The sequence below is a fragment of the Aureobasidium melanogenum genome (genome assembly GCF_000721775.1).
Source record: "Aureobasidium melanogenum CBS 110374 unplaced genomic scaffold scaffold_3, whole genome shotgun sequence".
Lineage (NCBI taxonomy): Eukaryota > Fungi > Ascomycota > Dothideomycetes > Dothideales > Saccotheciaceae > Aureobasidium > Aureobasidium melanogenum.
The window spans coordinates 364,685-384,395 of NW_024470055.1; the positions used below are offsets into that span (position 1 = coordinate 364,685).

The 19,711-nt window shown below is 49.4% G+C and overlaps 11 protein-coding genes across 11 annotated transcripts; 5 read left to right on the forward strand and 6 right to left on the reverse strand.

Moving 5' to 3' along the window:
* Nucleotides 1–287: 287 nt before the first annotated feature.
* Nucleotides 288–962, forward strand: M437DRAFT_81542 (uncharacterized protein; the record flags this gene model as incomplete). The annotated part of the gene is made up of 1 exon (XM_041027578.1): nt 288–962. One exon carries the CDS (start codon nt 288–290, stop codon nt 960–962), a length of 675 nt encoding a protein of 224 aa, XP_040882710.1.
* Nucleotides 963–1,170: 208 nt separating this feature from the next.
* Nucleotides 1,171–2,289, reverse strand: M437DRAFT_63240 (P-loop containing nucleoside triphosphate hydrolase protein; the record flags this gene model as incomplete). The annotated part of the gene is made up of 1 exon (XM_041024218.1): nt 1,171–2,289. One exon carries the CDS (start codon nt 2,287–2,289, stop codon nt 1,171–1,173), a length of 1,119 nt encoding a protein of 372 aa, XP_040882711.1.
* A 740-nt stretch (nt 2,290–3,029) lies between these two features.
* On the reverse strand, nt 3,030–4,917 carry M437DRAFT_41809 (acetolactate synthase; the record flags this gene model as incomplete). The annotated part of the gene is made up of 2 exons (XM_041020446.1): nt 3,030–4,777; nt 4,839–4,917. The coding sequence occupies 2 exons, from the start codon at nt 4,915–4,917 to the stop codon at nt 3,030–3,032; spliced, it is 1,827 nt and encodes a 608-aa protein (XP_040882712.1).
* Nucleotides 4,918–5,615: 698 nt separating this feature from the next.
* On the reverse strand, nt 5,616–7,218 carry M437DRAFT_63242 (uncharacterized protein; the record flags this gene model as incomplete). Its single annotated transcript, XM_041024219.1, has 6 exons — nt 5,616–5,734; nt 5,903–6,288; nt 6,335–6,477; nt 6,532–6,765; nt 6,816–6,920; nt 6,967–7,218. The coding sequence occupies 6 exons, from the start codon at nt 7,216–7,218 to the stop codon at nt 5,616–5,618; spliced, it is 1,239 nt and encodes a 412-aa protein (XP_040882713.1).
* Nucleotides 7,219–8,509: 1,291 nt separating this feature from the next.
* Nucleotides 8,510–10,303, forward strand: M437DRAFT_81545 (amino acid transporter; the record flags this gene model as incomplete). Its single annotated transcript, XM_041027579.1, has 5 exons — nt 8,510–8,700; nt 8,754–8,923; nt 8,984–9,415; nt 9,463–9,815; nt 9,869–10,303. The coding sequence occupies 5 exons, from the start codon at nt 8,510–8,512 to the stop codon at nt 10,301–10,303; spliced, it is 1,581 nt and encodes a 526-aa protein (XP_040882714.1).
* Nucleotides 10,304–10,857: 554 nt separating this feature from the next.
* On the forward strand, nt 10,858–11,636 carry M437DRAFT_72570 (uncharacterized protein; the record flags this gene model as incomplete). Its single annotated transcript, XM_041025878.1, has 2 exons — nt 10,858–11,266; nt 11,383–11,636. The coding sequence occupies 2 exons, from the start codon at nt 10,858–10,860 to the stop codon at nt 11,634–11,636; spliced, it is 663 nt and encodes a 220-aa protein (XP_040882715.1).
* Nucleotides 11,637–11,846: 210 nt separating this feature from the next.
* On the reverse strand, nt 11,847–12,764 carry M437DRAFT_63244 (uncharacterized protein; the record flags this gene model as incomplete). The annotated part of the gene is made up of 1 exon (XM_041024220.1): nt 11,847–12,764. One exon carries the CDS (start codon nt 12,762–12,764, stop codon nt 11,847–11,849), a length of 918 nt encoding a protein of 305 aa, XP_040882716.1.
* A 486-nt stretch (nt 12,765–13,250) lies between these two features.
* Nucleotides 13,251–14,199, reverse strand: M437DRAFT_81547 (uncharacterized protein; the record flags this gene model as incomplete). Its single annotated transcript, XM_041027580.1, has 2 exons — nt 13,251–14,111; nt 14,170–14,199. The coding sequence occupies 2 exons, from the start codon at nt 14,197–14,199 to the stop codon at nt 13,251–13,253; spliced, it is 891 nt and encodes a 296-aa protein (XP_040882717.1).
* Nucleotides 14,200–15,392: 1,193 nt separating this feature from the next.
* M437DRAFT_40515 (uncharacterized protein) lies at nt 15,393–15,626 on the forward strand (the record flags this gene model as incomplete). The annotated part of the gene is made up of 1 exon (XM_041020207.1): nt 15,393–15,626. A coding segment is annotated over one exon (234 nt), but the record flags the coding sequence as incomplete, so codon positions are not given.
* A 500-nt stretch (nt 15,627–16,126) lies between these two features.
* Nucleotides 16,127–17,586, reverse strand: M437DRAFT_41179 (uncharacterized protein; the record flags this gene model as incomplete). Its single annotated transcript, XM_041020334.1, has 3 exons — nt 16,127–16,786; nt 16,840–16,947; nt 17,005–17,586. 3 exons carry the CDS (start codon nt 17,584–17,586, stop codon nt 16,127–16,129), a joined length of 1,350 nt encoding a protein of 449 aa, XP_040882719.1.
* Nucleotides 17,587–18,018: 432 nt separating this feature from the next.
* On the forward strand, nt 18,019–19,410 carry M437DRAFT_41694 (uncharacterized protein; the record flags this gene model as incomplete). Its single annotated transcript, XM_041020419.1, has 2 exons — nt 18,019–19,218; nt 19,345–19,410. The coding sequence occupies 2 exons, from the start codon at nt 18,019–18,021 to the stop codon at nt 19,408–19,410; spliced, it is 1,266 nt and encodes a 421-aa protein (XP_040882720.1).
* Between the last annotated feature and the right edge of the window lie 301 nt (nt 19,411–19,711).

The following is a 19,711-nucleotide window of genomic DNA, read 5'->3' on the forward strand; positions in this document are numbered from 1 at the left end:
GAGCCTTAGAGGGACGAAGAAGACCAGAAGTCCAATCTAGAAGAGTCCAGAGGTTATCTGCATTGGTCTGTATTTCATCAATCAGCCTTTACCATCAAGGCTGAAACACTGTATGGCCGAAGCGCCGGCCGAGTCACGACTAGTGTTTGAAAAGACAGTCTTGATTGAGGTGCTGTCTTAGTGTTGATGTTTCTGACACTCTTCGTATCTCACAAGCAGGAGCATACTACAAGAGACTTCCCACATCACTAAAAGGGCCTTTTTCAGTGGTTTTACGACTTGCAAACATGTCGAGGCTTTTGTTCTTCCCCAACGACATGCTAATCGAAGTCTACAAAATATGTCCAACTATTCAGACTGCAGTAACACTCTCGATGGCCAACAAGCTGCTGCGCGCTGTATGGCTCGAAAACAACAACGACAACCACATAGTCAAAACAATCATCACAGCAACAACACCTGCAGCGGCAGAAGCAATATCTTACGCAGTCATGGAGACACGAGTATGCGCTTCGATGGACAGTGACGAGCAGCCGCCGGCCGATCTCTGGCTACCGAACCTGAGCAGAATCGTCGATCTCTGCACTAGTGCTCTTGCAGCTTACATTGCTCATCGCAAACTCGCTAGTGACAGATCTACCATGCCAACACGTACAGTTGAGATACCATCGCCTGAATCTTACTATCTCGTCCGACGATGTGTGCTCGCCTTCGAGTTCACTGAAGCACGGGATGCGTTATACGAAGAGATATCAGCAGCCTCGCGAGAAAGATTGGCAGAAGCATGCGATATGCAACATTTCCTCAATCAGCAGAGCAGCATGAAAGAATCGATTCATCAAGGTGTACTGTTCAGAATGAGGTTCTATGAATCTGTCGGTGAGGACTTTAGTGAGGATGACCTCGAATTGCACGAAGATGGTCGGAACTATGCCAACGATGTCCTTGGGACTGCAGATTAGATGACAGACCATCCGGATACTGCTCATAAATTGCTTGCGTCTATTCAAGGATACGTCACGAATAACATGGATAACCCGAAAATGCCTCATCCATGGCCGGGTTTTTCTCAAGTCAGATTGCTAGCGGAAGCCAAAAGGCGAGATGATGATTTGGCTTGGTAGGCGAAACCTCTAGATATGGGTTCTTATCGCCCCTATCCTCAACCACTCAGTCTATCTTGCCCAACAATTCTGCATACCTCAATGTATTCTTGGACGACGCAACATCCGCAAGACTCGGGTTCAAGCACGCAATCACCACCGTCTTACACTCTTGGCCTCCCTCAGGATCGAACACATGCTTCAAGATCTTTGTCAACGTACTTCCTCGTACCGGCACATGGACTTTCTTCTTGCTCGTCGCCGCTAATGCTCTTTGCCGAATACAGTCCTTAAGAACTGACAGACTGACGTTGTTTTCGCGGGTCTCGCGCATCAATTCGGGCCCGTGTTCTGTTACATCGCGTGCGATTTCGGACCCGGCTAGATCGACCATGTAGAGGAAGCCGTGGGTTGAGGCATCTGGTTGTGTGACTTTGATGCGGCAGATACAGTGGGAACGTGACGAGGCAGGATTCTTAAGTGTGGGCGCTGCGCGTCGGAATGACATTGCTTTCTCTAGTAACTCGATGCCCTGAGACTTGGTATTGATTTGATGCTCGATGGCTCCGACGAGTTGCGTGGTTCCAGTTGCGTCCTCAAGAACGGCAATTCGCTCACGTTGGTTGAAGAGATCGAAGGCCACATTGCCTGCTAATTCGACGACAGTAACATGGAGCTCGGAATGGCGGTCCAGCAAGTCCGCAACAGCAAGTTTCTGCAATTCTGTCACTGTGAAAGTCTTGCCAGAACTAGTCTGTCCGTATGCAAACAAAGTACCAAGTTTGCCGTCTGCAGCAGATATGACTAGATCACGCACAACCTCATCGTAAACTTGCGCTGTACTTGCACTAGCATCAAAAACATTTTGAAGTTTATGCGTTGAAGACTTAATGATGGGACGAGGTCTTCGAGGATGATTGTAGAGATCATGAAGATCTAAGGTTTGTTGCTTGGCGGTTAGATCATGAGGACGCGGATAGATAGCGCAAGGAAAGCCAGAAGAAATGTCGTCTTCTAGCATCGGACGTATCCGAACGCTGATGGTCATATTTGGATTGCTGTTGTCTGCTGTTTTGTTTGTCGGCTGAGGAGGCTGATTCATAAAGTGTGATGGAGACTTAGTGGGATCCAGTTTGTCAACATAAGTCTGGTAGAGCGCTGCATTTTTCAGGTAGAATTGATCCATGATGGTTAGAACGTATGTGTGTTTGATTTTGGGTTTTCAAAGATACCTGAAGCCTTTTTGAAGCAAGCGCTGTTGTTCATGTTTATGCTGGTGCCTACTTCATGAGCGAGTGGTGCCTTCCTGGTTGCCCCGCCAATGTATGCAGTTGCTCATACCTCAAATCGCATGTTGCTTGAGTCACACTGACGACTGCCCAGTATGAGTTCGAAGAAAGAGTCGTTGCAAGTATTATCTGCCGTAAGCAAATCTGGTGATGATGATCAAGTTGGCAAACCTCAGGCCGACGTTGCCAACCTGAAAGCTAGTTGCAGACGAAACAAGTGCGACCCCTACCTCAGGTGTCCAACCTTCACGTAGTCCCAAATTCATGCATAGAGCAGGCGATGGATATCTGCAAACAGTATGTCTGATGATGATATGTAAAACGCTTTCATTTGCATTCTCTTGCTTCTCGCCAAACGCTAATGCGGAAGACAATTTCGAATAAATGATGGAAAGATAACACTTTTGTTCACCAGAAGGACCGGATATCCAGCTCTTGCATTCTGATCCTGCTTTTCAGAGTGAAACAAGCAAAACATAAGGTGACCATAGATATAAAACGCCCGCAAAAAACCGCATTCTTTTTCCGCTGCCAGATATGCTCGAAAAACACCACAAAGTCATGACGAAAGGAAGGCTGAAGGAATTTACACAAGAAGAGAAGGATAGGAGATAGTTCATCGCATCAGGAAGCGAGCTTATCTTCCACTGCGTTCTCTTGTTTGCTTACGGCGCTCCTTCTCCTTGGCTTCGTCGTAGACAAGGAACTCGTGGAGGGCAGAGCCACCAGGAACCATGGGCAAGACGGGGATCTTCTGGTCGGTAACAACCTCAAGAAGGGCAGGACCCTCACCAGAGCCCTCGATGAGCCATTGAAGGCTGTCTTTGAGGTCATCGATCTTGGTGCAGCGGCGGGCTTGAACACCCATAGCATCACCAAGCTTGACGAAATCAGCGTTGCGCTGGTGAGTGTGGGCGAAGCGGTCATTGTAGAAGAGGGATTGCCATTGTGTGACCATTCCCTGCTCCTCGTTGTTCAAGACAAGAACCTTGCAACCGATGTTAAACTCAGCAGCGGTGGAAAGCTCAGTCAAGGTCATGGAGAAAGAGCTGTCACCGTCAATGTCGATGACAAGCTTCTCAGGGCAGGCAACCTTGGCACCGATGGCGGCAGGAAGACCGTAACCCATCGTACCAAGACCACCAGAAGTGATCATGGTGCGAGGGTGGCGCCAGCGGAAGTGCTGAGCGGTCCACATTTGATGTTGGCCGACACCAGTAGTGATGACGGTCTTGTCCTTGATGTGGGCAGTCAAGTCAGAAAGCATACTGATGACGGTTTGAGGCTTGATGAGCGACTCAGGGCCACTCTCCTTCTCGTAAGCCCAGGGGAAACGCTTCTTCCAGTCGGCAATCTGGGCGAACCACTCCTTACGCTCGTTCTCGGCAATGGTGTTGACCTGGGGAAGGAGGTTGCGGAGGTTCTCAGTAACATCGCCCTCAACAGCCTCAGTGGCCTGAACGACCTTGTTGATGTTCTTGGGCATGATGTCGAAGTGGACAATACCACCGCGGCCTTCAGCAGCGGCAAGGCGAGCCTGGGGGGCGAAGCGAGGAACGTGACCAGTGATACGGTCATCGAAACGAGCGCCGAGAGCAAGAATGAGATCTGCCTCTTGCATGGACATGTTAGCAAAGGCAGAACCGTGCATACCGAGCATGTGGAGAGCCTTGGGATCAAGCTCGTCATAAGCACCGAGACCCTGGAGAGTGGTAGTGACGGGGATCTGAGCCTTTTCGGAAAGCTCCTTCAAGAGCTTGGGGCCATCGGGGTGACCAAGGATACCAGCACCGCAGTAGATGACGGGCTTCTTGGCCATGTTGATGAGGTCAGCGGTACGGGAAATGGCAGAGTCGAGCTGTTTCCTGCTCAAGTCCTTTGCTGCGAGAGAGGCGGCGCTAGGGTGAGTAGGGAGAGTGCTGCTCATGGGAATGGGGCGGTTGAGCATGGCACCAGTGACATCCTTGGGCAGATCAACCAAGACGGGACCAGGTCTGCCAGAGGTAGCGATCTCGAAAGCCTCGTTGATTCTGCGCGGCAGTTCGGCAATGTTCTTAACCATGACGTTCCACTTTGTGCAGGCTCTTGAGATACCGATAACATCAGCCTCTTGGAAGGCGTCTGATCCGATGGCGGTGGTGGGCACCTGACCGCAGAAGACAACCATGGGAGTTCCATCCATCAAAGCATCTTGCATAGGGGTGATAACGTTGGTGGCTCCAGGACCAGATGTGACGAGAACGACACCAGGCTTACCGCAGGCACGGGCGTAGCCCTCAGCCATGTGGCCAGCACCTTGTTCGTGACGGGGAAGAATGAAATCGAAGGCTTCTGAGTTGTAGATGGCATCGAAGACGGGCAAGATGGCGCCTCCGGGGTAACCGACTGTATGCGCGTGTTAGTTGCGTGTCCAAGGCATGTTCGAATTGTGGTGTGGGCTACTCACAGACGTGCTTGACGCCGTGTCTCAACATCATCTCGTGGAAGATCTGACCACCGTTCATGCCGACGAACGAGTGGCCCATCTCGGGCTGTCTGAAGGCCTGGAGAGGCTGGACATCTTCCTTGACGGAGCGGTTGAAGGCAGGGCTAGGGATGGTGCGCGCTGGCGAAGACTGAGCTGCGGCAGCAGTGCTTTGTTCTCTCTTCTCGACCTTCTTTTGCGACTTTGTGGCAGGATTGGCTGATCTGTATGGCGAGACGGCAGCGACAGGACGCGATGTGGAAAAGTGGCGAGCACGGAGCGACAAGCGGAAAGCGCGGTTCGGGGCTTGTGATGAGAGCATCTTGATCAATTGTTCCTCGAACAGCGTGTGTGTGCGTGTGAGGAGACAAGACTTGGTTGACGCCTCTGGTGGTGTCTTAGAGGCTGGCTGGACGGATGACTCAAAAATATTCGCCAGCGGCCTCTTGCTGTTGCTTTAGTTTTACGGGAGTGCGACCTGCATGCCAAGCGTCTGGATCGTTTGCCTCCGATTTCGCTGCCTCCATGTCCCCGGCGCCTCGAGAGTGGGGTAGTTGACCACAAGTGACTCGAACCACGCTCATCCATCCACCAATCTCTTCATCATTATTATTCATCTCGCGCATGTTGAGAGATTGTGACCAAATTGCAGTCCTTGTAGCTTTTCATTCATCTACTATGCCAATTGCTGTTGCTTCGACTGGTTGTAGCAATTCCTCGAATAAAAAGCCAATTACGTAGGTCTCGGATTGCGTCGGCTTATCTCCGCGCCTTGTTAACTCCTTCCGACTTCTCCCATTGCGCGTGCGCGACAACCTCGACCATCTCTTTAGACATTAACATGACTTCGGCTTTGCTGCTTCCGACAAAACTGTCGTCTGCACATGCAAACAAATACCGCATGGCGCACACGAGAATGCTAAGCAAAGAGAAGCTGCTTTACATGATTAAACATCTGACAATAGACCAATCCTTACTTAATCACGCATAGTCTATCATGACTGTTCGCTTGATCATGATCTGGTCAGAGCCTTCAGACAACACACTTTGACCTTCCTCGATCGTCTCAGATCCTCTTTCAGCAGTCGTCTCGATACCCTCTCCTTCTCTCTGCTCAATCACTGGATCATTTCGCCGTCCGCTACCCGTCACCTGCGACAGGGCAAAAGATGGCCCTTTACCACTGCTGCCTGATCGAGACGATGCATACGCTGCACTTGCTACAGGGTCCATGCGCTCCAACGTTGTATTGAGATACCCAGAGTTTAGCTTGGTAAGAGGATTTCGGAGGATCGGTATAGTAGCCGCCAGAACGGTAAAGTGCATCTCGAGTTGTGTCAGAACCGCTGGCACTGTCATGTCGAAGGTGCGGTCCACTCCCCTGTTCGCCTTGACCAACGCAAGTAGTCGGAAAATCGTCACCATTATCGTTCTGACACATCAGCGCCCATCTGAGAACAAATAGCCATGGGACTCACGGAAAGCGGAGGCCAAAATAGATTGCACAGCCCAGTTTCTTCTTCGTAGGCATGTGCAGCGTCCACAAAAGCCATGCCGGACAGATGATCAGGAGAATCTCAATCAAGATACTCAACACACCAGCTGCGATCCATCGATGAAGCTGCGGCAATGTCAGCAGGTTGTCTTCTCCCGCGAAATACTTCGCGATACTCACGATCGTTCTATGCCCAACCACCACGATTTCCCACACGTGTACACCATTTTCAACTCGGATGGCGATCATGAGAAAACACACGATTGCAAAGACCATTGACGCTCCTGCTATAAAGCGAGCGAGCCGATGGAAGAAACTTTTTTCGGGGCCAGACAATCGCAAGAAGAAGAGGCTGACTGCGAGCTGTGCGAGGAACATACTTGGAATGTAAAGGAGATCGCTAACATAGAGAAGCTGACCCAGGTCAGTTGAAGCCATTGGCGGAAACAAACTAGGAGCCCTACCTCGAGAGCCATTCTCAATTGAAACGGTGACAGCTCTGATTCGGCCTTTCCAAGCCCAGCTTTTGCACTTGACAGCAGAACAACACTCTGGCATAACGCGCACACCTAAAAAGTCAGTTTGGTTACCTCGATTTCGGACTTCCGGACTGACCGAAGCTGAAAGCGTGGTCCAATCGTCAGGTCCCAGAGATCGCTTCCATGGATATCGAACGACTAGTCGAGTGCTCAGAAAAAGTAGCATACAAACCAGACACAGAGCTGTTGCGATAAAAATGAACGCAGAATGGTTCGTGGCCGTGATGACAGGCCTTGATGTCAAATTTTCTGCTGCCATCTGATAATGAAATCCGGCGAGGATAATTCTCAGTGCGAAGTAGCGAAGGTCAGATGCATGCGTCGACATGGTTTAAGGACGAAAGGCCTGAACACAAGGTAAGCGTAACACCGAACACCATCTCGAGTCATCCTTTATATGGGGCAGTGAAAACCGAGGCCAAGATTGTTTAGTCAAAGTCATCTCTTTCAAAGCAGTACATGGCTGGCTTGTGCGATTTGTACTTCTGAAGGACTTTGTCGGTTGCGCCCACCAGAAGTGCGACTTGAAAACACAAAACCCTTTGTTGCAACCAAGGTCTATTCCCAAGTTCTTGGAAGCGCACCTGAACGGGTGCCCACAACTTGAAGGTTAACTTGTGCTCCCAGCGGCAAGCGGCAAGTGTAGTTCGCCCCGTTGCAGCTGTCAAGGACGATGGGTGGCATTCCTAGACGTAATGCTTTCCTGGTTATGATGAACCTAGACAAACTCGGTATTGCAATTTCCGCCGAATCTCATCCTGGATGCTACACGATCCTGTGGATTATCTAGCTTCTGTGCGACATACCGCGTGTCTCTCAGAGGGTGGCAAACGTAAGGTCGTGCAACACCGCACGTGGAGTTTGTGTTCTCGGCCTTGCTGAAATTGGTGCTTCCTTGATCCGTTCACGTAGAACAGGCACCACTCACCTGGTATCAGCTTTGTCACACATAGCCAGGACGTGCTCGTCTTTCCTTCTGATTGCATGTACTTTTACTGTTTCGGTAAAGAAAATGTAAGATCTTTGTAGTCCGTCTTCCGTTCGGCGACGACGGACTGGATTACGATATGCGAAATCGCTGGCCTGAAATATGGTCAGAGAAATCTCGCTTTTGGAACGGAGTGCAGGTTCCGGGTTGCGCAACGCAAGCACAGCATCTGTCCCACGTTCGCTACCATCCTGACTTCTGAACTCGCTCCTGTGATCAAGTCTTCGCTGAAGCAAATGTTCGCAGATGACTGCAGCGCTAAGCTAGTATCACGCACATCCATGCACACTTGTAAGCATCGCTGCATTGATACGAGCACAAGCAGCTGCTCACGCCATACGATGCGCTTTCTGTACAACATTCTTGACGAGCTACGGCAGGCGCGATATTGTGCATGCACCCGCGACGCCCAGGAAAGCTCGGCCATGTGCAGCAATCTACAAGTGCAGTTCAAAGCGTTCGGAAAGGTCGCGGACTTGACTGATCAAGACCACCGTGCAGAATACCAAGAAAGAAGAGCATCGCCGCCCAATTGATATTTAACCGGGTTGTCATCCCGTGTATATGATGGGCACATCTCCCACCGTATGACACTTTCACCGCTCTATCACTCAAAGTAGTTGGATTCAGTATGCTCGACAACAAGAATGAAGCCTACGAGCTTCAAACACCACTCAGTGAGAAAGAATATGATATGCAATCAAATCAAGGGATCAAGTCTGGGACTGCTCGAGATGCCGCCGATATGATGCGACTGGGGAAGAAGCAAGAGTTCAAGAGAAACTTCCATGCTTTTTCAATGCTGGGACTGTCTAGTGTTCTGTATGCTCACATCTACCCTACTCCAGCCTATGGTCTAGCTAACCAGGCTCAAGCATGGCGACATGGCAAGCATTGATAGGATCTGCAAGTTTCAGCTTGATTAATGGCGGTCTTGCTGGGTCTATCTGGTCCTATATCGCGACATGGATCTGTACTATCTCTGTCACTCTGTCTCTTGCCGAGATGGCCAGCATGGCACCTACCTCAGGCGGACAATACCACTGTAAGAGATGATGTAGACATACCCAACTCGGAGTCACTCTAATCTTGTTGTTTGAAACAGGGACGAGCGAGTTCGCTCCTGCAAGATTTCAAAAGTCTCTTAGCTATTTTGTCGGATGGCTTTCTGCACTGGGATGGCAAGCATCAATCGCGCTTACCTCTTTCGCTGCCGGTAACATCATCCTCGAACTCGCCTCTACGATGCACCCTACGTACACACCAGCACTCTGGCATGGCACGCTCATGACAATTGCGATGGCGGTATTGGCTGTGATGGTCAACACTCTAGGAGCAAAACATTTACCTCTGCTCGAAGCGGCCGTATTGTTCCTGCACGTTTTTGGATTTTTTGCTGTTATGATTCCACTTTGGGTCATTGCTCCCAAGGTCTCGGCGAAAGAAGCGTTTACTTCGTTTGCCAACACTGGAGGCTGGAGCAGCATTGGAGCTGCGGTGGTAATTGGGCAGCTCACTGCTGTGGGCTCTCTTGGAGGTTAGTGCTATCACTCTCCCAATGCTTAGCTTACTGACATGTCAAAGGATCCGATGCTCCGGCCCATCTTGCTGAAGAAGTTGCTAATGCGAGTTATGTGGTTCCTCGTGTCATGCTTGCGACCATCCTACTGAACGGTGCAATGGGTCTTGTCTCAATCATTACCTTTGTCCTCTGCATTACTGATTATGAGACGATGGTCGCAAACAATATGGCGATATATCCGTACATCTCCATCTTCCAGCAGGCAATTGGCTCTGATGTTGGTGCAACGCTTATGACAACACTATTCGTCCTTCTCAACTTTTTCGCGGCGTTGAGTGTTGTCGCTGCTGGATCACGTCAGATCTTCTCTTTTGCTCGTGACAAAGGAATGCCTTTCTCTGGATGGTTCAGACAGGTGAGTAAAAACCTTCAAGATCTGTCACGAGTTGATCAAGCTGACAAGCGAAGATTGTGACCATTGGCACACCGATTCCTCTCAACGCCATCACGTTCTCGCTTTCGATCACAGTCGTCCTCGCACTCATCAATCTCGGCTCAACAACAGCGTTCAACTCAATCGTCGGCCTCCTTGCCGGCTCTGGCGGTTTCTCATACTCCATCAGTATCGCATGCGTACTATGGCGCAAGATCTGCAAACGACCTCTGCCACAAGGACGATTTGATCTCGGTGTTCCTGGGATCTTTATCAATGCCTTTGCTGTCTTGTACATGATACAGCAAGCTATCATCAGCTTCTTCCCGATTTTCGCTGTCGTTACGGTGCAGACGATGAATTATGGTTGTGTTATGTTTGGTGGAGTGGCTATTATCTCGGTCGTGTATTACATTGTCAAAGGAAGGCATGTCTACAAAGGTCCGGTTGTTGATATCCGTCGTGGGTAGGTCGTGTCGGTGTGAGGGTTGAGGTTGTTGTATTGTGTGGGTTTGTGGATGTGTTTGGGTATGAGTGTGGTGAAAGTTGTTTTGCGTTTAGAAGTTGATTGTCTGTCAAGTTGGGTTACCTCCTATGAAGTAGCAGACCAAAAATGTTTGGTTCTCATCTGTATGGTTGGCAGTTTCGAGGAGGATTCTTAGAAGGCCTGAGTAGATAGGATGACCGTCTCCTTCCTGATTAGGCTGACTCAAAATGGCAATCTGACTGCCGATCTTTGTGATGACACGCCTCTTTCTCGATGATGCGACTTCCATTTTATTACTTGCTGCCTCGCGAGATTCTATAAAGCAGGAAAGAACAATTCACCCGGCTGTGCCACAAACTTCGGAATTGCACGCGGATACTTGCATGAAGCCTGATACAAGCAACATATATAGCAGCGACTCCCCCTCACCTCTTCAATCACCATTCATCAGACAACGAAAGTTTTGGACCCATCGGATATCTCCTCTATATCCAGAATACTCTTGACCGTCGGGAGAAAATCAAGAGAAGATTGAAGATGGCCACAACAAAAAACACAAATGGCCCCTTCATCCTCTCGCGGGCAACATCCACAGATCTCTCCCGCATCGTGGCCTGCGAATTCAAAACCTTCACCGACCCTTTCATCCGCGATCTCTTCATGGGTCCCGGTACTCCCTCAGGCCAAGCAAACCTCTCTTCTCACTACCAAAAAATCCTCCACTCCAATCCCAGCGACATATGGATAAAAGTGGAAGACAAAGCTACTGGAGAGATTGTGGGTGCAAGTAATTGGAGGGTACATATGAGTAATGTGCCAGAACATCAAGAAGAGGATATGGGATGGGCATGGTTGGAGGGCAATCACGAGCAGTTGAAAAAGTGTAAGGAGGTTATGGCTGATATTATGGAGAAGAGGAAGGAGTTGTTTACGGAACCTTATTGTCGTGAGTTTCATTCCTTCTTTGTCGTGAGCTATCGACTTGAATTCCTCGTCATTAATGTTGCATCCTCTCTCCGTTTGTTGGTTGTTTCTTTATGATTACTGATCTGAAATTTGTAGAACTGCATATCTGCTTCACAGACCCAGATTACCAGCGGAGAGGAATCGGATCTATGATGCTGCAGTGGGGCTGTAACCTTGCGGATCTCTTGTTCTTGCCTTCATGGGTTGAAGCATCTCCCACAGGCAACTTCTTGTATCGCAAGTATGGGTACAAAGATGTTGATGTAAAGAAAGGTGGAGATATGGCAGGAAGCTTGATGAAAAGAGAAGCAAAAGTGCTGTGTATTGAGAGTGATGGAGCAGTCCAGTGAATCGGACTTCGATGAGCTGCCAACAGTACTGTCATCGGATGTAGGATGTCGCACACCTTGGAAAGCTCAGGCTTACCAGAATTGGCGCCGTTTCGTTGCAGCTGATAAGGAGTCGAGACTGAGTCAGCAGATAGGACAAAGACACGATGACTCTCCGGGACAAGTTGAGAGAAGAGCACTCACCACAATCTGGTCTAGTCGGGTAGAGGTTCACTGAGCCTGATCTCTTTCTTGTGCTTTTAAAAATGCCAACAAACCATCTTCGATGTCTTTTTGTTTCCCAAACCTGAGTCTGAGAGAAGCCTCGTATGTTTTAGTAGCATACGGACTACTTTCGAGGTACGAACTGCCGTATGATATGCCAATTGTGTGTTGCTGGTAGCGAGAAAGCTTCTTCTTGACAGCCTCATGGCGAACGTCAAGATAGAGAGTCTGAAGATGTGAGAGGTTCAACCTGATCCACTCCAACATCTCGAGCCAGTTCCCATCCACGAGTAAACAACTTCTGATTTCGAGAGTGGAGAGAGTTTCCTTGTGAAGGTCGAGCAACTGATTGAGGACACTGGCAGAAACATGGAGGCGAGCCAATACTACAGTACTGAGGGAGTCGGACTTGATGCTACCCAAAAGCTCATCATTTCTGTCGAATGTGTGACGGAAAACTCCAAGTTGCATGAAAATTTCATCAGGGATAGCAAGTCTGAGGGTCTTGAGATGGCTCGCCGCGCACACAGCCCTCTCCCACGAACGAACAGGTCCGCCAGACCACTGAATTGTTAGGTGTTGCAGCTGCGAGTACGTAGGTTCATTTCCAATCTTCTTCTTAACGTACTTCCTGAGTGGGTAAGACCTTTGGAGTCTAGGGCCAGAACTGATCAAAGACACGGATCGTACATAGCCGCCTAGATCCGAGAGCAGAAGAGCTGTGTACCAGTGAAATGCTTCGCGCGTGTACCGAACATCGAAGTCGACGAAGATCCGCTTTCCGAGAGCACTCGAAGCAAAGTGTTTGGTGTGCTTGCAAGAAAGACGTAGATTCGCAAGATCTTTGACAGTGAGATCGTCACTATCAATGATCATAGCAAGGAGCTCGTTGGGCAATCCGAAGAGAGATGGTGATGTAGCCATTTCGCCGCTTTGACGATGGTGCGATGCTTGGTCTCTGGATGATGGAAGGAGTTGAAGGTTTTCACGATGGAGGATGCGACAAGCGAGAAAAGAGTGGTCTTGTTGGTGGTTCTCGTTGTGAGTTGTGGACAAACTTTCAGTCGATCATGTAGATGTCGAAAGTGCTTGAAGGGTTGCGCTTGCTTGAGTTGGCAAGTCGCCTCGGCTCGCCTTTCACTCAGAGAGTGACTCGTGCCTGCCGAAAGTGATCGAGGAAATGTTTTTCAGTGAGTAAGGCTCCGCCTTGCGGACAATATTGCATTTTTGTGGAAGCTACCTATCTATTGCTGTTACCCGAGCCTCAAAGTCGCTCTCCCTGTGGCTGTAGAGGCAATGTAAAATACTGTGCATTCAATCAGTTCGTGATGATTGCGTATCTTTGGCTAAGAGTGCTCGTCCAAACTCTAGATCTCTCCTGAGTTTCCATGGTCCTCTGATTGACCATGATCACGATTTATTCTGTTTCTGTAGAGAGGCGACGTAAGCCTTGATGCTCTCCTTGCCGGACTTCTTGACCATTTCCACCACGACATATGTGAATGCACCCCAAGCGGTCTCATAGACGTCTCGCAGCTCGATTTCCTCGAGACAGGGAAGGTTCTGAGAAATCCATAGAAGTAGACCAGCGCAGCTTCCGCGTCTGAGGCCACATGCAAGGAATGATAGCTTGCGAATGGTACCACAATGTCTCTCAAGTAAAGCCTTGAGCGTTCTGACCGAAAAAATGACATGTGCAAGATTGAGCTCAGTAAGACGGTCAGAATTAAGCTTGGAGAATATCGCGTCCACCTGTTCGCGGTCGCGGATTTTTCTCTCTCTGCCACGATCATAATAATATCCAGCCATCCTGTCGATACCCCCGGGATTGTTGTAAGTGCTGAATGAGAAAGTCTCAAGGTGCTTTGCTTGTCCCAACAACTCCTCCAAAGCACTCGGAGAGCCTGGGTCGCTGAGGGAGGATTCGAAATCGATGTTCTTGAGTGCAGAATAGTCTGGATGCGCTTTTGGGTAGGCTCTGATCGAGGGGAGGTCGAAGTTTCGCACGAAATGTACACACTCGAGGAACGGAGCAAGATTGGAGGAGTAAATGGCCGCAAGACGCTCAAACTCTTGAGCATAAAAGTCCAGACGAAGACCTTTCTTGAAACGTTCCTTCGCGAATGCTTCAGTTGCGCATAGGTTGGTCCATTTGCACACGCGACGCAGGTTGGCAAGGTCTTTATCAGTCAAACTGGAATTTCCGAATATCTTGAACATTATCTCAGCTGGGAGAGCAAGCATGGAAGCCGACATGGGGTTGTCAGTGTTCTGGAAGCAAACATGTGGTCAGACACAGCATCGTGTAGTGTGCGTAGGCTTTTCATACCTTCGTGGAATGACCTTTGGCTGGCTCCATTTTTTTGCATAGGTCTAGTTTCGATAACGGTATTCGGATCTTGGCTCATCGCCTTCACCGCTACAGGGAACGTCGTGGTCGAATATGCTATGCACGATGAGCCGTACTTGTAGCGATGAGAGGATGATTGAGAGCGATGAGAGGATGATAAGGTCAGTCGTTGTATGTGTGTAGAGGCAGTGATCAGGGCGTCTGAATCATATGCCCTTGGTGTTGTGCATTGAAGTCTTTGTAGTCAATTTCAATCTGCGTCAGTCTGAGCAATGTGTTTTGACCTTCACTCAGAAACCACGCGACGGACCCGAGCCTGTCAATTACCTTTCTCTATCAGTGCGATTCATTCCGGAAACTCTCACTGACAGTGAACCATGAGTAGTGAGGGGTTGAGGGTATTTCGTCTCCTAAATGCATAGGCAAATGTCAAGACCAAGACACCACGCTCCACTCCCCGAATGAGGTTGTGAAGCATAGCACAACTACGGTTTCACCATGGCCTTTATTCCAGCCTCTCTAGGCGAGTGAGCTGTAAAGCTGTCGTGAACATTTGGACGAGAAGGTCCAAATCATTTTCTTCTTATGATTCACATTTGACTGGGTCTTCTTTGTATCAACTTTTATGTCATGTCGTTCAAGAGCGAGCTCGAGAAAATTGAGGAAGAAGACCATGTCAACAATTCGGGAAGACTGCGGCGTGATGTCGCCATGATCGCGGGGTTTGTCGAACGATCGGGAGATGGAATTCGGACTCTAGATGCCTGGAATAGCAAGCCACGCGGTTTTTGCAGACGGAAGATGTTATGAGAATACACAAAACCCGTAGAGCAAGCCGTCCGGCAATTTGCAAAGAAATATTTCAAGCCGACAAGTGAGCAAAGCAAGAGCGAAGGCCGACAGCGGGAAATCAGGCTGAAGGAAAGAACGAGCTCTGACGTCACAAAGATGCCCCACACTAACAACATCATCGGCGGGCTGGGAGGGAGAGCTACATCTACCACGACCTCTGCTCTTTTTCCTTTCTGTCAACAAACATCTCACTCAATAAATCAACTTTCTCCATCTCCCAAACCCTCAAAGTAAGCTTCTCGCATCGATACATCATCAAGCAAAGACACTAACAGCTCTTTCAGAACCCCAAAACACCTTCAGTATGCCAACCCCACCTTCCTCAACGCATCCCATCACACGACGTGTTTCTAACAAACAGCCCAACAGCAATGTCTGCACCCAACGCCGGCCGTCAGTCCCCCGACCCCGAGAACCAGAGCGGCAAGCAGCAAGCCGAGCCCACCTCTGGCAACGCCCACCACGGTGCCCAGCCCTCTGAGGGTTCCAAGAAGGCCTCGGACAACCAGTTGAGCGGTCTTGAGAGCAACCCCACCGGTCCCCTCGACCAGGCCGCCAAGGACAAGACCTCCAAGTCCACCTAATTGTCTCGCCTTGTCTACTTTTCACGAATTTTCGATCCCGTCTGTAATCATGGCGGAGGAATGTTTATGACTTGATTGTTTCGCCTCATTGAGAGTGGACAATCTCTATACCCATAGATACATTGAATGTATATCAAAATTCACTTCGAATTAAACGAACAACGCATTGTTTCGTGTCATTTTCATGATAAAATTTCCGTGCGAGAGAACTCCCACGAAATTGCTCAAGCTTTCGTTCAGCTCTTGTCGGCAACATGCTGAGCTCGTCAAGAACGGATACACTGAAGATACAAGAAGGTTTGTCAAGCAGAAATACAAAGCAGAGCAGTTCATCAGACGTTCTGCCAGCCGGGGTCACACTGGCTCACATACAACATGAGTTGCCTCGATTCTTGAGCATGTTTCCCAAAAGTCGCCAGGGTAACCCTGCTCATGTATGAAAACGTGATTTCTCAAGGTTTCCCAAGATCTCGCCTCACTTCGTTGTGTAGCTGTGTCCGTCATCTTTTCGTTCGCACCCTCAACCATTCTTGAAGGACAGCGTGCGCGGAAACGTGGTCAGATCCCTCGCAAGAGCTCTTGTCAGACTGGTCAGCAATCTCAACCTCTCCCTCTCCACTTGAGGACCTCGATTTGGCGTCATTCTTGGTTGCCTCGAGGTACTCCTCAAACCCTTCCATCAGATCAAAACCGAAGCGCTGCAAGATCCGCACCACTGCAGTGATGGTTCCAACGTAATATGCGTCGCGCTTACGTAGCATCGGGATCTCAGGGTTATAGCATCCGTCGACTACAACTCTGTAAGCCCATTGTGGCCTTGGTCTGTCGAGTTTCATGGTCCATCGTCGGAAGTCGCGAGGTTGGAGTTTCTCCGTGACGAATTTCAAAGCTCGGCCTGCGGTCCCTAGGTCCAGATGTTCCAGCCTCTCTGAGGTGGCTCCTGGTGTCAGTGGAATACTGACACCGTCTTTCTTGACAGAGTCATCGTATGTTGTTATGACAGTAGCCAAGGCTTCAATGTATGTTGGGGCAGTTGAAACAGCTTTGACGTTCCACGTTCGTACAGCCAAGGTGATTCGATATTGAGCGTCGGGTCGGTCGTCGGTCATTTTGATGTCGAATCTTGGGAACAAGCCGTACCTTGCAGCCCACTCATATAGCTGTACACTGACTTAGTAATTGTACAGGGTGTACAGAAAGGCAGAGAACGCACTCCCATGAGCTTCCTTGATTCCATAGTGCCCTGATAGATTGTATCAAGCTCGCCAAGTTGATACAATTGTGAGACTCGTGCAAGGTGCTGGTTGTCAAATGCCTCTTGCTGTGAAAAATGTGATCAGTTCCAGTAGGCGTGACACTCCAACAGTCTTAGACGTACCTTACTATAACCATAGGACACTGTTGTGCGAACTCCCAATAGAGCCAGCGAGGCGTGGGAGGTACACTCATATATGGAACCAGTAGTTGAGAATTCATGTCTTTCGACACGAAAACTTGTTTTAGTTGATGCATCTTGCCAGCGATCCACAAACCTGAGAGCTGTGTCAAGCCCGCCAGCATCACTGGGGTTCAGTAAATTCTCCCACTTCTTCCAAAAGGCATCGGGCGGTAGAACGAGATCTGAACGCCATTTGTTGACGTTGACACGATCCAGGTGTTTGTGATGTTGCAGTGCTGCTGAAGTCCGCTTATCGAGAGAATTGTCGTAAGGCACAGTGGCTTGTCTTGCAGGTTTTCGACTATTGATAGTCTTCTGAGGAAGGCTTCTCTCGGTAGTGGTAACCTTAGAAGGCTTTCTCTGAGTGATCACATGGCGAATATTCAGATGGCGAACAGTACCAAGTTGACGGGGCTGACGAGCCTCCGTGTCAAGTGCTTTTGAAAGCAGCAAACATGAATCCCGAGACCCCAAAGTCAACTTTGCCTTACAGGAGATTGCAGGCGAACGAACATTCAACATTCTCGTCAGATTATTCGCATTAATATCGACCAAAAAGGCAAAGCAAGAGTAGGCGCGTATGGCAGTAGGTGCCAAGACTTGCCTCGCTCAGATGCTTGAGTCAGCAAGAATAGACATGACTCGGGGGAGTATTTGTCTCCATCGCCAGCGCCCATCGTTCTTTCCATGATATGTCAGTCAGAACTTTCATGTAACTTCACGGATCAGAAGTGTGAAGATCAAGTGGCGATTATCTCGTACGAACCAGCGATAAGCTCTGTGGTTGCACTCGCCGTCCACCAAGAGATCCTCAGACATCTTCACCTCCACAACTTTTCGTCTACTGCGTGCAGCACCAAGCATTTGTCGCTTTGGTTGGCAGAACGAACGATCATTCCATCAGATTCCGGTCCATAATCACCGCTCAAGATCGTTTAGAATAAGATCCCCAATATGGACGCCATCACACCAGCTATCTTACTACTAAACCTGCCACCCTCGGCTCTGGGTGGCATGGACCTACTCTCCTTCACCACAACGCCAAAATTTCAAGGCATCAAGAACATACCTCCTGGATTACATTTTGTCTTCGTCGGCTCTACCAGTACTCTCTCTGTCCGCCACGGAGTGTGGATGAGAGTAAATTTACCAGCTTCTGGGCCTCCAGACTTTTTCATCCGCAAATGGGACACAAATAGTGAGGAACTGTTGCCAGAAACAGATACGACGACGCTCTTACAGCAGCGAGCAAATCTCGGACGGATCTGGAGAGAGAATTTGACGCCGTATCGACAAAGCGCTTCGCAGGATTCAGTTGCCACAGAAGAAACAAATCGCTGGGTGCAACTTACAGACTGCATTTCTGAATCGCTTTTGGCGCGGATACTAGATGTGGACGCTGAGAACTGGACACTCACATCATCTAGCAGCGCTAAACAAGATTTTGACGACATTCCAGGACTTTCTGCTTCCGATCTTACTGGCAACGAGCGTGAGCTACGTGTTCTGCCCGTAGATCTCAAACAAACATGGCGTGAAGGAGCAACTGGTCGTGAACGTACGGAAGCCGCACAAGACCGTTCATGGGCCCTTGCAGATCTCACATCACGCTTCTGCAACAACGACATGAATCAAATCATCGGCGAGTTGCAGTTCTGCTTCGTCATGGTGTTGACGTTGAACAACTACTCGTGTCTGGAGCAATGGCGCAGAATACTCGACCTCATCTTGACTTGTGTCAGTGCAGTCACCACACAACCATCTTTCTTTGTGCGTGCGCTTGCAACCATCAAGCTCCAACTCCAACACGGCCAAGACGTCGAGACTGGTCTCTTTGACCTCAGCGACGACGGCGCAACATTCCTCAAATCACTCCTGCTACGGTTCAAAAAATCACTGGACAGACTACCTGGAGACGCCCACGCAGATGTGGTAGACGAACTAGACGACCTCCTCGCCTACACACAAGAAACGCTAGGTTGGCAAATACAACAGGGGTCTTTCGCACGCACAGGCATGCTGAGTCTCGAAGACGGCGAAGAAGTCGAGATGGATAATACAACCTACGACGAAGACGACGAGGCAGGCGAGTACGCACCTACTATCGTCGAGTTGTCAGCTGAGCAGATGAAACTGCTTGGTATCGATGAATCTGTGCAACAAGTCATGAATGGCAACAAAACACCTAATCTTCGCGACCGCTTGCAAAAAGACCAGGCAGATGCTGGGCGTGATGGCTATCAGTTTGAGGTCCAGAGTGACGAGGAGTCGGAGAAAGAGGTCCCTGCATTCGATGATGATGAAGAGGAGGAATTGGATCTTGAAGATATGGATGCTCGATACTGAGCTTGGCACAAAGGTTGGGGAGACATTTTTGAAAGTCGTCCCACAGACTTTCAAGGGATGCGTATCGCCTGAAGGCAGAATCACGGTCCAGAGCCTCTTGCACCATGGGCTTTGATCACATTAAAAAACCAGGCCACAAGTAGCCAAAGATGCCTAGATGCATTCAGCCAGTGAAAAGCCTTGCAAACACATGCCGAGGCTCTTGGACAGAAGTCACTGCAGAACAGCCGCAGACAAGAAGCAAGAAAAAGTTAAGGAAGTCTGAGTGAGAAAGGGTCCTGTACCCACTCCGCATAGAGAG